The sequence below is a fragment of the Hipposideros armiger genome, unplaced genomic scaffold (genome assembly GCF_001890085.2).
Source record: "Hipposideros armiger isolate ML-2016 unplaced genomic scaffold, ASM189008v1 scaffold_380, whole genome shotgun sequence".
Classification (NCBI taxonomy): Eukaryota; Metazoa; Chordata; class Mammalia; order Chiroptera; family Hipposideridae; genus Hipposideros; species Hipposideros armiger.
In genome coordinates this window covers 647,587-666,178 of record NW_017731730.1, presented here as the reverse complement: position 1 = coordinate 666,178, position 18,592 = coordinate 647,587, and the positions used below count along the sequence as shown (strand labels likewise).

At 42.6% G+C, this 18,592-nt stretch overlaps 1 protein-coding gene across 1 annotated transcript in view; it reads left to right on the top strand.

The window, feature by feature from the left end:
- Nucleotides 1-18,592, top strand: part of SCN11A (sodium voltage-gated channel alpha subunit 11) — an 81,107-nt gene that overhangs the window by 25,648 nt on the left and 36,867 nt on the right. Inside the window, 7 exon segments of the mRNA XM_019662725.1 lie at nt 1,846-1,975; nt 3,095-3,333; nt 7,576-7,746; nt 9,748-10,116; nt 12,819-13,235; nt 16,919-17,029; nt 17,697-17,811. Coding sequence (XP_019518270.1) covers nt 1,846-1,975; nt 3,095-3,333; nt 7,576-7,746; nt 9,748-10,116; nt 12,819-13,235; nt 16,919-17,029; nt 17,697-17,811 — 1,552 coding nt within the window.

Here is an 18,592-nt window from a genome sequence, read left to right as displayed (position 1 = left end):
AGAGGGAGGGAGGGAAGGAGGGAGGGAGGGAGAGAGAGATGAGGTTGGAGGGGTGAGTAGCAAGACGCTATAGTGGTAAGATGCGGCCATCACAAAAAGCCTTGAAACCAAGCTAAGGAGTTCACCCTTTGAGAGCAAGGGGTTAAGCATCATTGAAAAGTTTTAAGATAAAGAGTGATATGACCAGATTTACATTTTTAAAATCCTGGGTGCATTGAAGAGAGAGGATTAGAGGAGGACAAGACTAGAATCAACCAATTAGGAAGTTGTTGCAATAATCTAAGTAAGAGATGACAGTGGCTTAAACCCTGGGTAGGGCAGGGAGGTTGAAGAGAGACGAACAGATTACAATGATCTACAGAAGATAAAATTTGGCAATTGACTAGATGTAGATGGGTAGGGATGATGCCCAGCTGATAGATCGGGTGGCTGACTTGGTGGAGGGTAATTTACTGAGACAGGAGAGGAACATGTTCTAGGGAATGGGGAAGGGGGCAAGTTCAGTTTTAGACATGCCAGTTTTGAGGTACCTGTGGCCATCCAAGCAGGAATGTTGAGTAGTGAGTTGGATATGCAGAAATGAAGCTATGGGGGTGGTGGGATGTGCCATAGAAGAAGAAAAAAGCTCTTATCATTATGGGGGGAGATGTTTAAATGTGTTTAATTGTGGAGAAAGAAGTCAGAAGAAGGGAAAATGTTGAAGAGAAAGGCCAGGGAATAATGACTCGAGCCACTTTCCTGAGGTAGGAGGGAGATGAAATGGGCGTGCCTGCCTGAGAATGGGGTGGGGAAAGGGAGTGGAGTGGCCTTTGCAGTAGATGGATGGACTTCATCCACTGCTGTGAGCAATTCTGTGATGGAGTGATGGAAAGATCCAGTGCCTTAGAGCCTTCTTTGTTGTCAGGCCACAGCATATTGAAGAGACTGCAAATATATATATATATATATATATATATATATATATATATATATATATATATATATATATATATATATATATATATATATATATATATATATATATAAACATTTTGGAAATTCCTCCTTGTTCCACAAAGACAAAGACACAGACACCTAGTATAGCGTGTTTTTTCCCTTTAAGTGGAATAGGAAATAGTTATAGGAAGATCACACGCTGCCTTTAGAATAGCTTATCACAAAAGGATAGTTCCCTCTGGGGCCCTGGTTGGTCAGAGCTTTTGGAAAATAGCTCATTATGGATACTCGAGTTTCCTGGATAGCTGAGGGTTTATGTCCTTTAATTTCCAGAGAATTTAGAATTGTAGGTAAGGCAGAGTCAATAAATTCTTCAGCACAGCCTGAGAGAGTGCTTGAGGTTTAGTACATAGGCTTTTGATATTAATTTTGAATGCTCTTTTCAGTTACTGTCTCAAAATCTATTTCGGCAGCTTGCTGTTCAAGGCACTTTACTTTCTGGCCCCAATCCACTCTTCTAAAATTATCTCCCACTTCCGCCCCTCACAAATATTGTTTCCGAATTAGAGTTTTGATTGCTTTCATAACCTGAACCTTTGCTCATTGATTTTTGTAAAATTTGTTCCGTCTTTGTTGATAATGAATAAATCACAGAGAAAGAAAAGATTCTGTAGGCAGGACTCTAGAAATATGCATACATAAGAAATATGAGTGGTCACCCCATATTCCTTGTATTTATTAAATATGAAATAAAACTGAAAATTTGTCATGCCATGATGTTGCAATGACTCAACCTACACACAATATTGAACATCTCTGCTGCATGTGGCATCGAAACAAGGTAGTTTGTGAAGTTTTGAGGAGAGTGGGCTCCTTTTCTTAGAAGGTCCACCATGTTTTCTTTCACAGCCACGTCTCCTGGAGCAAACCAAACGGCTGTCCCAGAACCTGTCGGTTGACCTCTGTGAAGAACACAGAGACCCTTTCCAAAGGCAGAGGGCACTGAGTGCTGTCAGTATCCTCACCATCACTATGCAGGGTAAGTTCTGCCTCCCAGCCCAAAGGAGAGCCTACTTCAATGATGTCCTTTCATCCTTCCTCTCTTCAGCCCCACAGAAACCCTCTGCAACTCGTTTTACTTCTTGCAAAGCGTACTTTTCTGTGCCCTTTTGGGACATGTGAGCAAAATGGTTTGGAAGAAGTGGGCCTTCCCTGTCGGCCCACCCTGAGCTGGCACTTGGGTAGTATGGGAACTGGCTAGACTTGGGGACCAAGAGCACAAACAGAGCCCACAGATTAGGCAGGCAGTCATTGGAAGGCTCAGTGACAAGGAGAGTCAGAAAAAGAAGATTAAGACAGACGTTTTCAGTAGGTAGCAGTTGTCATTGGACATATTGTCACAGGACAATAGAAGGCCTGTGAAGACAACCTGTATCCATCTGGACCTGATTAACAGCAGGTAACAGGGATCCAACTAAGGGTTGGTGCTCAAGGGCAGGACTCAAGTCCCTGTAAGGATGGGGTCAAATGGGTTGCTGAGCACTTTTGAGTCTATTGCGTTGCCTTATTTGGCCAGCATGTGTCCCTGAAATAGTGCCAGGGAAAAAAGCAGCTGCTTTTTTGGCCCGAACTCAACCAGCTGACAGAACGCTATTTGTTTCAGTGCATGTAGATGCGCCTGCCTGAATTTATTGGGCTGTCGGAAAAGTCATGAAATATTTTTTCTACGTTTTTCATTGCAAAAAATGCATCATGACTTTTCCGACAACCCAATATCTCCTTCCCCTGAGCGCCGATGGCTCCCTGTGCCTCTGTTGCAGCTGTCAGCATCATCTGCCTTGAGTGAGAATAACTTGGGCTTGTGTCTGTCTCCCTCATGGGTTTACACGAGAGAGAGAGTTTACTTACCCATCTGTAGCTCTAACAGTGCAGTCCAGTTCCCAGGTGCTCAATACAAGTGTAAAGACTCAGTGTGCTTCACTCTACCACATGGAAGTTGTAGGTGGGAAACCTGTCTACACCAGTCAGTGCCCTTCTTGACGGATCATGTTGTATCACGAGAGACCCTGGGGGAGAGGGAGGAAGGAATGCACTCAGGCAGAGAGAAGTCAAACTGGGTCAGAGATAACTCCTCAACTGCCCTTTCATTCTCCTCCAGAACAAGAAAAATCGCAGGAGCCTTGCCTCCCATGTGGGGAAAACCTGGCCTCCAAATACCTCGTGTGGAACTGTAGCCCCCAGTGGCTGTGCTTTAAGAAGGCCCTGAGAATGGTGATGACGGACCCCTTTACTGAGCTGGCCATCACCATCTGCATCATAATCAATACTGTCTTCTTGGCCTTGGAGCATCACAAAATGGATAGGAGTTTTGAGAAAATGTTGTATACTGGAAATCTGGTAACTTTAGGCTTTTTAAAATATAAAACATATTTCAAACTTTGAATTGTAACTCTTTCAAAGTCTAAGCATTTTGTGAGTGGCCCAACCTAACCAGGACTTTGGTCCCCTTAAGTGGACTGTTAGGGTTTTGCTTTTACCCGGTAATTTTCCATGGGCCCCCTGTGTCGGCCCCTCTAGTCTCTTAAGGTGTCTCCCAATAGATGACTAAAGAGTCATCCAGCGGTAAGACAGAAGCCAGACATCTTAAAAGGTCAGCTATTTGGGATAATTAAGAAAACATTAACTATATCCAGAGGCCCATGGTAATGAGTGCCATGGTCCCTGGTGCTACTGATGACATCATTTGTCACAAAATAATGTGGCTGCCATTACTAGGTATTATTCCCCTGGAAAGATGAGCCAAGGCCTGGCACTGTGGGAGGTTCACTCCTTAAAGGGGGTGTCTGGAGCTAGTGGAGGGGGTAAGGGTAGGGTTCTAGATTTGAGCCCGCTTCAGTGTGTTTCTCATTGGATGGACCTAGTCCCAGCTAAATTGGACAAACTAAGATAGGAGAGTAGACTTTTCAAGAACTGTTCACTTTAATTCGTAGATCCTGCAGGAGGCATTTTTTTCCCAAGGGAAAATTAGTCTCCCAAATATCAGAAATAACAAATAATTACCCACTGAATGTTCTACCCTAATTAGCTAATGAGTTAATGGGTTACAAATCTTATCAGAATGTCTAGCCCTTTCTTCTTAAAGCTTTGTTTATTTTTCCAACTTAAAAAAGGGTATTACATGCTCTTTTTTTTTGAGTTTAAAAATAAGGGAAAATACAAATAAAATGGAAAGAAGAAACTCATTTCCCATGGTCCTACTAGAAAGATGATCGTTTTTTAGCATTGCAGAGTATTTCCAGGCAGTATGTATATATGTATGTGTGTATGTATGTATGTATGTATGTATGCATAAATGGATGGATGATGGATGGATGGATAGATGGACATTTGGATGGATGCATGTATTTTTTAAATTCATTTCTTTACATTGATGAAAACCCACTGTACTTACTGAATCAGGAGTTGGTCCATGGAGCTACTTCTATGCATCGAGTTTAGGATGGTGTAGAACTGGAGACAGGTACCGTGTCATCCTCAGTCCCACATCCCTCCCAGGAGGAGCAGGGCTACAAGGAGATAGCAGTGAAAGGCCAGGGTGGTTCTCTTTATAGACAGTCTGCGTGTAAATTCCTTTCCCCATACTGCCTTTGGGAAAAGGTGCCCTGTGGTTGTACATGGGTTGGATTAGAGTCCATGCTGCATGATAAACCTAACACACACAGTACCTGCTAACAGGCGGGGTCTTCTGGGCTCCAAGCCATTATATTCAGCTGTCTCCTGCTGAGATATCCTCCAAAAATGGGCTGGCAATGTTGTTTCACTTGGAAGCAGAATCCTATACCCTCAGGGCCACGTTTCCTGCCTCAGTGGAGTCAGCAGTCATCTTTCAGCACCTCTTGGTGGATGGAGTTATTGGCTAAGTTCCAGAAGATACCCAAAGAACCCGGAGTCATCTCCATGGACAGGGCTTCACAATTGCAAAGGTGGTTTGTCCGTCACGTCATCAGCTGGTCCAACTGTGGGAAATGACCAAAGCCTCCCTCAGATTTTCCCCTGACTAGGCATTCTGGGTGTAGAAGTTAAGCTGCATTTTACATTCAAAAGCTGGCCAATTAAGTGACTTTCTTCTTCACTCTCCCCAGAGGCAGCAGAAGAGACAGGGACATTGTTGGTGTCTGAGGACACAGGCAGCAGCTGCACCCCAACTCCTGAAAATTGATGAGAAACATGTAGAGCTGTCTCTGTAGCTTGTGCCTCCATCCCGAGTGTGCTAGTCCCTAGACACACCATGCAAAGCTGGTGGCCACCCCATCTACTGTGCCCTGGTGGTGGTGGAGGGAGGCCTGGGAACCTTGAGTTCCAAAGAACACATCCCAACGTCTCTCCTCTGATGGTTGGGCCAGGAAGGATTTAGATGGCCTGTAGAGTTCTGTGGGACTGCAATTGGAAGCGAGCTCTCTAGGCTTCAGGATTACTCAAATCAGGGGAGTACACTGAGCTCCCAAGAAGCCACAAATAACAATTGAATTGGATTGCAAAACCAATGGTCCCAAGGCATCAGGGAGGCTGTAGGGCTGGACACCTACATCCCAAAGGAGACAGGAGGAGAAAGAAGAGTGTGTCAAAAGGAGACGGGGGTCTGTCCAGCACAAAGAACCAGAACAGGCAACACTACGTGCCTTTAGGTACTGGGTGTGGCACTGGGCAGAGTAGGCGGCAATGTTTAAAGGGAAAAGATAAGCTTCGAATTTTCTTTGCCACCCTTGATATTTTTTTTTCATTTGCCCATCCTGGATTTATCTTCACCTATCCTTTTATTTTTAACTCGTGTCATTTTATTTTATTGATTTTCAAAATAAATAGTAATTGAATTAAAAGCATTTAGATGAACTGAAAGAACTTAGATACAGACCGTCTATAAGGAGAACCGTCCTGACCTTTTATTGGTGCTCAGGTGAGAAAAATTACATTCGTGTAGCCATGCACTAAAAACAGATCATCTGGGGCCGGCCAAGTGGCTCAATGGGTTAAGAGTTGGCTTAAGAGGGTGAGTTCTGAGCAACAGAGCTGCTGGTTCGATTCCCACATGAGCCAGTGATGCTGCGCCCGAGCTGAGCTGTCGCTGAGCTGCCAACAAGTGGTAGGATGGCTCAGCTGGTGTAACAACAAGATTGCCTATTTGATAGTGGGCTATGCCTGCCCACAACTAAGACCGAACTTGGCACCTTGAGCTGAGCTGCCGCCCGGATGGCTCAGTGAATAGAGCGTGTGCTCTTAACAACAAGGCTGCTGGTTCGACTCCCACATGGGATGGTGGCTATGCTCACCCGCAACTAAGATTGAACACAGCACCTTGAGCTTAGAGGCCATGAGCTGCCGATGGGCAGCCAGATGGCGACTGGCGTCCTCCACAACGAAGACTGAAGAACAACAACTCGGCTGGTCCCCTTCTCCAATTCCCCAACACTGTTCCCCTCCCCCAATTCCCCAATAAAATCTTAAAAAAAAAAAGAAAAGAAATACTCTACATCTATAAAAAAAATAAAAAAAACACAGATCATCTGTCACTTTTAAAAGGAAGATTTAATCATTTGTGGGATTTTTTTCCCCCCAGAACTGGAGAGGATAGTCTTATAATTGACAACATTTTAAAAGGCTTTAACCTTTTTTACATCCCCTTATAATTTTCATACTATGGTTTTTCTCATTACTATTTATTTGAGTGTGTGTGTGTGTGTGTGATGGAGAATGTGCTATTTACTATGAAGAAATGCTTTGCTTTATCTTCTGCAAAGACACAGAAGATAGATTTAGTTTTGAATTTGGCTACAACTTATTTAACATTTTGCAAATTCCTTAAGTCTGTACTTAATAATCAAAGATAAGACAAAAAATTATTTTTGCCCATGGAAAACACATAATTTAGCACTCTTTTAAACTCTTACCCCTCCTTTTAATTCTTTGATATTTTGTTCTGGAGTGAAGAGCCCTGCACCCTGAGTGAGTTTTTAGGATTATATTCCAACTCACTAATCCTCCTTTCAACCATAATCAGCCTAGGGTTTATCCTCTAATTGAGTTGCTCAAAGACATTTTTCTGTCCCTGGTCGTGTTTTTCAATTCTCTGCTCTGGGCCCCTTTAAAATTTTGTTTTCTGCTCAGGGTGTTGAGACTGAGTGGTTAGGTGAACTCCTTCTGGATTCTGGCTTATGGGAGATATTTATCTTTAATTTTTCAGAGCTGTTGTGTCGTTCCCCCTTTTGGGAGTTTTTATTGATATTTTAAAGAGATCTCAGAGGAATTGATTGACACTTTCTATCCTTTTGCCATCTACCAAGAAGCCAATGTTGCCTTACTTTTCATGGAATGAAACATAATATTTCTTCTCCATCCTGACGGTTGTGAGCTGGGTTAACATTAGACTGGGCGATGGAAGGGGGTGGAGAAGGGAGCAAAGGTAGAGTGAGGTTCATGAACAGCAGTAAATGTTTCTTTGTTGTGGATATTAGGGTATATGGTACAGCCATGAGAATACATTTTATTTCTTTGTAACCTCTGCAGTTCCCTGGGGCCATCCTGAAAAGCGTATGTCCAAGGAGAGGTAGCTTCCTTTTCTCATTTTTCTTTGTCTCACTGTAGGTTTTCACGGGTGTTTTTATGGCAGAAGTGTGCCTAAAAATCATTGCGCTCGACCCCTACTACTACTTTCGCCGCGGCTGGAACATTTTTGATACCATTGTTGCTCTTCTCAGTATTATAGATGTGATGATGAGCGAAGTCAGTGTGACAGTTTTCCGTTCCTTAAGAGTGGTAAGGCACTTACTTTCTTATTTTACTGAATGACTTAGCAGCCAGGATCTAAAAGAACCTAGAGTGAGTTCAGTGGCAATTTTGGATTAAACTTGACCACATTTTACCTTAACCCGAGAACCAAAACTGCAATCCTCCTCCCATCCGGGTCTTTAACACCCTTGGGAAGTCCAGGGGGTCTTCTCTTAGCGGAACCCCTACTCCCTCCCTACCCCCAACCCCGCCATGATGACCCTTTAGGCAACCAGATGTCAAATTGTGTCTTACAGTTTCAGGACTCTGCTCCTTGCTTTGCGTACAATCGCTCCAGCGATCTCTTCCCCTACAGAGCTTTGAGCCAGGCACCCTCACCCCTGAGCTTACCAAGAAAGCTTAGACTACAGAGCCCAGGAAGGGACGGGTGCTGCCGGCAGAAGCTGTCTCACAAGTCCCTCCTCGTTGCTGCCAGTGCCACATTTCTGTTCTGTACACTTTGCCCTTCATCACTAACCGTTGAGGCATTCTGCCAACCTTTGCAGAGTACCTGCTATAAGCTGACTCAGGGGAAGCTCGGAGATGAGGAAAGCACTGTCTTCAAGGAGTCTGCAGTTCCAGGATGATACAAGACAGGCCCAGAAATGACCACAAGGCAAAGTCGACTATGACCGAGCCCACAAGAGATATAAATAGAAGGCTATAGAGAAATCACATCTGAGAGGGGAATCAGGAAACCACAAAGGTGGCCTTTTGTCCCCTTCCAAAGATTAATTTGGCATGGATAGGATTTCTAAGCCTATAGAGTAAGACATTTGATTCAGTTACCTAAATGTACATTTGATACTTGAGATATGTTAGGAGATCATACCACTCAGAGTCAGACATTATTAGTCTGCTCACCTAAAGTGTAACTGGTGCTCAAGTGAGCAAAATTACATTCATTTTACTGTTGTTTGGACTTATTACAGCCCTGTGCTAAAGTGAGGAATTCTGTGGCATTGTCTGCATATGAGACAAGACCCACAATTTCTCTCAGCTCCACTCTCAGTAGATGGTGGTCCTTCTCTTGGGACATAAGACTTACTCACCTGCAATATTTCCATCCCCAAATAGTTGGTACTTTACAGGATCGTACTTCAGAGTTAAACCATTGGTTTACATTGAAGGTTAATATAAGAAATAACCTATGAAACTAGATGCTATGTTTTCTCTAAGGTTATTGTCTCTTGAAATGTCTGTAAGTTTCCATGAGAAAATGTCTCTTTGGAAAAAAGTGTGTGTGTGTCTTGAATGCTGATTATCTTTTCTCTCCTGGGTACAAAACATCACATGACACTCATCATGGCCATAAAGTTTAGATTCAAACTTGTTACCTAAGTTATATAATGCAGGACTCAGGGAACTATTTCTGTAAAAGCCAGAGGGTAAATATCTTCAGCCCTACAGGTCACACGGCCTCTGTCAAAACCATTCAGCTTTGTCATTGTAGTACAAATGTAGCCGTAGACATTTGACAATGGGTGTAGCTGTGTTACAGTAAAAATGGATGAATGTGGAAATTTGAACTTCACACGATTTTCATGTGTAATAAAATACCATTCTTTTGATTATTTTCCATTTAAAAATGTAAAAAAAAAACCCATTCTTACCTCTCAGCCCATACAAAACCAGGCAACGGGGTGGATTTGGCCCTTTGGCCTGAGTGTTCGACCCCGGCTATATATTTTATATAATGAGCATGTAGGCTCAATTCCATGATCATAATCCCAAAGTCTTTATCATTTAAAAATAATTAGAACAAAATATTTCCATTTTAAAAGCAAAAAGTAGAGCTAGGTTAGTATTAGATTGGGACATGGGGTTGGTGACTATGTTGAGGATGGATTTGGCTTTGAAAAGATTTTTGAAAGTCATAAATGCTGTGGTTTGGGAATGGGAACATGTTGTTTTGTTTTATAGCTGAACAGATGGAACTCGTCCTCAACTGGCCTTTCTTCCATTTTTGTTCGTTGTCTGTTTCTACAGCTGAGGGTCTTCAAGTTAGCCAAATCTTGGCCAACTTTGAACACACTGATTAAGATAATTGGCCACTCCGTGGGAGCCCTCGGAAACCTGACCGTGGTCCTGGCCATTGTGATCTTTATTTTCTCAGTAGTTGGCATGCAGCTGTTTGGCTCTAAATACAATGCCACAAGAAATAATACAAGTTCCTGTGACCCTGCCAGCTCATGTTTGCGACGCTGGCACATGGGGGATTTCTACCACTCCTTTCTGGTGGTATTCCGCATCCTCTGTGGGGAATGGATCGAAAACATGTGGGAATGTATGCAAGAAGATAAAACTTCACTGTGCATTGTTGTCTTTCTGTTGATCATGGTGATAGGAAAACTTGTGGTGAGTGTCTTAGATGCTTTTAAAAACAAAATACACAGACTGAACAAATGTCTTAGCTTCTTTTGCAACACTTCACTAGTGAAATTCTTACTGTACACAGAGTAAGCTTAATGCTATATAATATTAATAATCTGTGTTTGAATTTGGTTTGAGGAAAATATGGTAAACATGAAACAAAACCTCTCTGTCACATAATGCTCATGTTAACTGACCCCAATAGCTATTGGGCGATAATAGCTAATTATCCAGGTAATTATTCTGAGATAATCATATTCTCTTTGCCAGTGATTGGCTGAGGTAGGGATTTGTGACTTAATGTGGCCAATAAGACGTAAAGGAATATCTACTGAGGAAGGTTTCTTATTCTGAAGAAAAAAAAAGGTGGGGTGAGGGGGCGGAAATCATCCTTTTACTTGCCCTGGGCTGTCTTATGCCTGAGACTGCTGGTAGAACTGCAAACATTATGCAAGTAGAAGAACTAGTGTAAGACAAAGCCAGAGCTGAGGAAGGTAGAGTGAAAAGGCAAAACAAACCTATCTTCCTGTCATAACTGGATCCCTGTTTTATTTCCAAACTTCTGGGTATGTGACATTTTCTTATTATGTAAGCTGCCTTGAGCCTGTTACTTGCAGTTGGAGACATAGATGTTTAGGCGTACACGAGTGAGGTTATGAAGAGACAGGAGACACACAGGGATGCCTGGGCACAAGATTCTTCAGAATCGAGCTGGGGCTGTGGTGCAAATATTAGGTATCTGCACACAGTACGTACCGTATTTGCCGGCGTATAAGACGACTGGGCGTATAAGACGACCCCCTAACATTTCCACTCAAAATACAGAGTTTGTTATATACTCGCCGTATAAGACTACCCCCTCTTCCGCACACCTTCCACACACCAAATAAAAGGTAAAACAATATCAGATTTGATTTGGCCCACTGAAGTGCAAACAAGCGTATTGTATTTCGTGTCACCACATAACCGTTTTGGCGATGTTGAGCCACCATGTCTGCTACATGTTTTTCGAGTTCTGGCCAGTGTGGGGTGCCTCTTCTTAATGCACACTTACCCCTTGGCATACTCTTTAATGCTTTCTCATTTGATTTCCAGTCCCGAACCATCTTTTCTGTTACTCCATATTGTCTTGCAGCAGCACAGTTATTATTTTCCTTAGCAAAGTTTATAACTTTCAGTTTAAAATTTGCATCATACTTCTTTCTTTTGGCTGGTGCCATGATAGGGATGATAGGGGTTTGACTGGTCGACATTTTCTATGCTGTACTGTACAATGGTGCAGTATTGTGGTTGGCTGTTGGCTGTATACAAAGCCTGATTTGATTGGTCCCTGCTCCCTGTTTGCCCGTCCTGTCACTATAGCAGTCCGGTCCACCCTTGCATCAGCATCTCCCTGGGACCTCACTAGTGTGCAAGTGCGAGCTCTTCAACATTCTAACAGGCACCATGATAGCGCAAAATCGCGAATCTTCAATGCATATGTAAAGAAATATACGGTAACCCGAATTTACCACACTCGCAAAATCGCACACAGCCGAGCATACACCCAGCAGCGCTGCTGATGCCTGAACGGTATGTGGAATGAAGTGGGCGGGCATCGGGAGGCCACTATGGCACGGGGCAAGCACTATGGGCAGTCTATCTGAAGTGTACCTGGCGTATAAGACGACCCCCCACTTGGAGGCATATTTTTCAGGGCCAAAAAATCGTCTTATACGCCGGCAAATACGGTAGTTTTAGCCTAAGTACATAATAAGTGGCATAGAGAGACAATAAATGATACAAAAGTTCAGAAGAGCAAGCTGTCACCTATGGGAGTGGGAAGGGAGCATTAAGAAAGGATTTGTATAAGATATGGCACTTGAGAATGACACTTAAGAGGCAAGGAGGACTTAGCAGATAGAGGAGAGCTTGAGCAAAGAGCCAGACTTGGGGATTCTCATCTTCTTGAAGACAAGTGACTAGACCCATGCATACCCACAAGACACTTCTCTCCGAAGGCTATACATGTCTGAGCTGGTGAGAGCCACAAACAAAGAAGTTTGAAGAGGTAAAGATGATGAATGAGGGATATGTAAGGGTAGGCAAAAATCCTAAGTAGGAAGCTGTTGAGATGATCTGAATTTAAAGTGATATGTGCTGCAACAGGAGAGTTGGAAATTTGATTCAAATCCCTCTGGCTCAGCCCCAATCCCTCACTGCAGTTTGGGCAGCAGGACCCATGCAGCCTGTACAAAATATACCATCCCTCAAATTGTGCCAACAGCAGAGGACCCCACAGTGGTCTTAGACATCAGACCCATGTCCCTGTGGGCAGTTCCAACAAAAATCCAAGCTCATGAGCCTGGCTGATTCCTAAGGAATATACACTTTTGATTTTGCCACATGGTTACACTGTTCTGTTTTACCCTGGCCAGAGTCTACAATACATGTTGCTTATATGCAGAAAAACTGGATTTATCTGTACCCTTTAACTTCAATTGTTTTGGTCTTACCTTGCTATCTCTGTTACTCCTCAATCTTCTCGAGATCCTTTTATTTATTTTACAGATGCACTTTCTTGGGAGGTAGAAGGACATAGGATTCTTGTTTGACTTTGATTTGGGTCTTGGGGGAGAGATTGCTCTGGAAATCTACTGTATCCTTGCCTTTGCTAAATTGTCCATTCTCCTCGTGCCCCTCTCCAGGTACTCAACCTATTCATTGCCTTGCTGCTCAATTCCTTCAGCAATGAGGAGAGAGATGGAAAAGGGGGAGGAGAGGCCAGGAAAACCAAAGTCCAGTTAGCACTGGACCGGTTCCATCGTGCTTTTTGTTTTGTGATATGCACTGTTGGGCACTTTTGTCGCAAGGGGTGCAGTAGGCAGAACTTACCAAAGCAAAAAGAAGTGACAGGAGGCTCTTCTGTGGAGAGCAAAGATGTCATTCCCCTGGTCGCAGAGATGAAAAAAGGCCCAGAGACCTGGGAGGAGCTGGGTGTATCAACTTCCGCACCAAAGACCTTGGATGTTGGGCTGGATGGGACGTGGTTGGCCCCACTTGCAGAGGAAGAAGATATTGAATCTCCTGAGGAAGATATTGTGCAACCTGAGGCTGGAAAACAGGTATGAAGGTTCATACACAGACTCAGAGTTTGTACAGAGCTAGAGTTGCCCCAGGGCATGGGTTGCACGATGCAGGGAAAATAAGGGTATAAAATGTGGTGGCCCCTCAGTACCCACATGCACAATCCAGGGCTTGTTCTAACCGTGGTCTTGCACATGTGGCACTGATGGGAGGTGCCAGAGGAGTTCAGAGGGAAGCAAGACCAGAGGGGGCTGGGGCAACGAGGGAATCAAGTGCCTTTGGTTGAGCCCTACAGTAATTTGGATTGGATGAAAGGGAGTGTGGACAGTGAAGCGAACCGCATAGGAAAAGAGACAGCGGTGGGAACAAACTCAGTCTCTGCAGGGATCAGTTGAGGAGATCATGGGTAACGAGCGGTGGGAGATGAGGCTGTCGATTCCTATTACACGCATGTTGCACCTTTGTAGTTGCCTACAGGTCTTGGGTATTCTGTTTTGCGTTTTCTTCCCCCAAGTTTTTTCTTTTTGCTTTTCAGTTTTGGAAGTTTTTCCTGCGATATCTGCAAGCTCAGAGAGTCTTTCCCCAGCTGGGTCGAGTGTACTAATAAGCCCATCAATGGCATTCTTCATTTCTATTACAACGTTTTTGATCTCGAGCCTATTTTTTGGTATTCTTTTAACCTTTTCCATCTCTACTTACATCACCTGTGTGTTTTTGCATACTGTCTGCTTTACCCATTAGAGCCCTTAGCATTTTAATCATAGTTGTTTGAAAACCCTGGTCTGATAATTTCAATATGTTTGCCACAGTGAGTCTGGTTCTGATGCTTAATCTGTTTCTTCAAACTGCATTTTTTGCCTTTTAGTATGCCCTGTAATTGTTTCTTCACAGTTGGATGTGATGTGCTGGGTAGATGGAACTGCTAGTGGAGTTCTATGGGAGAGGGAGGGGGAGACAAAGAATTCACAAATATGTGGAAATTAAACAAAACACTCTTAAATAACCGTATCTTCTTTATCATATCATCAATTGAAGGACACTTTGGTTGTTTCCATGTCTTGGCCACCCTGAATAATGCTGCAGTGAACATAGGGATACATACATCTTTACAGATAAACATTTTCAAATTTTGGGGGTATGTACTCAGAAGAGGGATTGCTGGGTCATATATAATTCTATTCTTAATTTTTTGAGGCGTCTCTATACTGTTTTCCATAATGTCTGTGTCAATTTACATTCTTACCAGCAGTGTAGGAGGGTTCCGTTTTCTCCACACCCTCTCCAACACTTGTTATTACTCATCTTGTTGATAACAGCCGTTCTAACAGGTGTGAGGTGGTAGCTCATTGTGGCTTTGAGTTGCATTTCCCTAATAGCTAGTGAAGTTGACTAATTGCTCTATTGTTTTTGACAACACCACGTGGAATTAATTGCTCCACAGTGTGCTCTAATTAAATTCAGGAAGGGGTACTTTTAAGGCCAGTCTTTGAGATTTGTTCTGACCCCAGAGAGACTCTTTTTAGCTGTCTCTTTCCATGGTTCTCTGTGGTGAATTTGCTGACCTATGGTTTAACCTGTTGCCTTCGATAAAGAAGTGCTTCCAGTCTCTTGTTATTTACTTACCATCAAAATCTCCATTGTTTTCAAGGGCACCCTTAGTCTTGAACTTCTTCACATTATATTTAAAATAAAGTCAGTTCTTTTATGGAGCACTTTAGAGCTCTTGTTTTTTATGGATTGCCTCCCACCCTGGGCAAAATCTTTTAGCCACTACTCCAGGTCCTTGGAGAGGCAGCAGCCTCTCATCTCAGCTTCTCTCTTCCTGTATGGAACCTTTGTCCTAAAAGCTAGCTGGAATGAAGAAGATCAGGGACTCAGTATTCTCAGGCTGTTGAACCTAGAATAGAGCCACTGTCCTATGAGTAGAGGCTGGATTGAAAAAGGGAGTCCAACACCCTGGCTCTATTCACCAGGAATTTAGCCTCTCTAACTCAGTGTTGTAGGGAATAAGAAAAGCTGGTGACCTGCACCTCCTGGTGAGCTGCATATTCCTGGAGTGGAAGCTGAGGGCGGAGGGAAACCCATCTTCTTGGTCACATCCGCCCGTGGTGGAGCTTCCATCAAACTGATCTGGGTGGAGGGCTGGGGAGGGGGAGGGCAGGTCATTCCAGTGCCGTGGACTCCTGTTTTTATTATTGAATTTTGCAGATTACCTTGAATAAATGTTTCTTCACTTGCTGTATGCCCTTAGGACAATTTCCAGAGACTTAACATTTTTTTTTAATATATATATATATTTTTTTACCATTTATGCTTATTTTCCTGGGGACCATGTCCACTGAGCTCCTTATTCTAATATCCAGGAAGTGACACTCTACATATTTCTTATTAAGTCCTAAACTTATAAATTTTAAAGACACTTTCAGATTATTATATAACTTTCATTTTTTTCTTGAGTAAATTCACCTCCTGGTAGTTAATTTTGGAGGGGTTACTTATCTTATGTGTGTCTTCTCACATATTTTGGAGTGTTAGTTTGAAAACTCATCTTTGGTGGGAAGATCTGTCCCTCTCTTTGCAGCCTAAGTTCTGTCATATCTTCAGTGGACCCTTCGATTTCAGAACCAAGTCTTATATTGCCATCATGCTTCTCGAATAATGATCGTAGGCATATTGCCTATCCAGTCACTGAACCAATGGGTACCTTTGTCCAGGCCCTATTTCTGACGCTGTTTTTCCTCTTGCCTCTGTAGGTATGCAACTTTGTATGATCATAATTCCAAGGCACTGGCCACAGCTTATTTTGACTTTCTCTCTTAAATGCAAGAACTTCAAGCCAGCCCACAGTTTTAAGCCTGGGACATAGTTCTGGTTCCCTTCCTCATAGGGGGCACTTTTAGTCACCATTACCTACTATGTGCTTTAAAGCGTTACTACTTTATATTTCTGTTCTGTGTCTGGTCCATAGGTATATTTATTTACCTGTGTGTGTGTGTGTGTGTGTGTGTGTGTGTGTGTATATATTATTGCATGTGTTCAAAAGGGAGAAGTGTTTTTAAATTATGACCTTACTGTGTCAGAAACCCTCACATGGTTTTTTGGAAAACCGTCACCTAAAGTGTGACTTCACATGTCCTATCTGGGTATCCCTGCAGGTCATCAGACAAAATTTATTTTTTATTTTTATGTAGTGATATAGTTTCATATTTTTCTGTATGCCTTTTCTGTTTTGCTAAGCCAACCCTTTATACCACAAAGGGTTAAAAAATCATTTTCCAAATTTTTCTTCTAATATTTTTACTCATCTATTTATATACCAGAATTATGTATTTTATTTTTACTATATTTTGGCATTGTGTTAAATTTTCAGGAGTAGCTAATTATACCAGTACCATTTATTAAATAATTTATTATTCAGTCATTGAAGTGACAGGACACAGTAATTTTTAACCTCTGAATTATTTGATGAACTTGGTACCAGAACCATATTATTTTGATTATATGGCTTCTGGGTAAATTTTGTTCTGTTTCTTACACTAGGTAACCCAGATTTGTTTTATGTTGAGTTTTTCCAGAAACAGTTTTTAAAAGTAAAAAGAAAAGAGTAATAATGTCACAATTTTCACGGCAAACAGAAAACCAAATAGAAGTCAAACTTGTTTCATCTCAAGCGAGATATCCAGGAGGAATATTAATTATACTCTGTGCGTCTCTGTATCAGGCCCATGAGCTCCATCAGGGGGCCAAGTCTGCCAGACCAAGAGTTCAAAGTGTGGAAATTGACGTGTTCCCTGAAGATGATGCTTATCTGTCAGTACAGAATCCCCGAAAGGTAATTTTCCCAGAGTGTTCTCAGAAAAATATAAAGATTAGTGTACAGAAAACTTCTGGAATCACATCTTAAGCAAGGGTCTAGGCCAGGGTTTTTCAACTTCTGTACTATGCCATTTGGGGCAGGATACTTTTTTTGTTGTGATGGGCCATTCTGTGTATTGCAGGATGTTCGGTTGCATCCCTGGCCTTTTTCACTAGATGCCAGTGGCATTCCCCAGTTGCGAAAATCAAAAATGTCTTTAGAGATTGCTAGAATGTCTCCAGGAGGGCAAAATCAATGAGAACCACTGGTGTAGGCGTATTATTCCAGGAGATGACATAGCTGAAAATTCCAGTCTCACTAAAGTAGCCTTCTCCTCATCATCTGGTTTCCATATTTGGGGTTAAACAGCTGATCAAGGGTATGATTTGTAGGGAGGAAAATGTTGAGATACTATGTCTTCACCAGGGGAGAGCCATTAGAGAATTTTCTCCTGAAGTCAGGGCTGGTCAGAGCATTTAGAAAAGGACCCAACAAGGGGGACACTTTCTTGACACCCCTCCTACCTAGAAGCCTTTCCCTAGTTAGTTTCATTCCCAAAAGGTCATAGAATGTGGTATTAGGCACGACCACAGTAAGAGAGTGTAGGTAAATGATTCTTTCTTTCCTTTGTTCTGCTGTGCAGAAGTCCGATGCTACCAGTGTGTGCTCAGAATGTAGCACCATCGATCTACAAGATCCCTTTAGGCGGGTTCCTGAAATGGTTCCCCAAAAGGAACCAGAGAGATGTTTGCCCAAAGGTAAGTGGCAGTACTCCTGCATCCAACTCGCAGAATATTTGGATGGGATCCTGTTATTCTTTGAAGCTCTGTGGTTTTCATTCATGCCCTCTTCTACTTCTATTTAAGACTAAAGTGAAGAGAACTCACCCATAGATTCTTAGAGCCGTTATCAGGTCCAGGCAAAGGGGATTTCAGGATATTCTTGATTCAGGTAGGCTCAGCTTACACAGACCAATAACCAAGGAAGCACCTCCAGAAAACTTTCCTAGAAAGCCCACTGGGCCAATATGTCTGCCACTGTGTATAGTCCCCCGTATATCAATTGTCAGGATATACTTGAGGTCATAGACCAAGAGAGCTTGAATATAAGTTTAGTGTTAACTAGAGTCCGTGAGAGGCCTTCAGCTCATCCACCATATTCTTCTCTCAAAGCGAGATAGCATTGTAGTTAAGAGCTTCATCTCTGGAGCCAGACTGCCTGAACTCAGATTCTGCCCTCTCCATTTACTAGCTCATAACTTGTTCAATTTCCTTAGCCTCTCTGTGTCTCATTTATAAAATGGGTGTAATTATAGTACCTGCTGCAAAGGGTTGTTGTGGGTATGAAATGAATGAATGTAAATCACTTAGAAGAGCATCTGGCACATAATAAGCAATCAATAAATACAGCACTTCCTGATTCCTTGAGTGGGTGTAGTGGTTCTTTCCTATGTGCCTTTCATTATTTCCCAAATTCATTGTGGGGAATTATTTGTGTCTGTCTCCCCCACGAGGAGAGCGACTTAATCAATATTATATC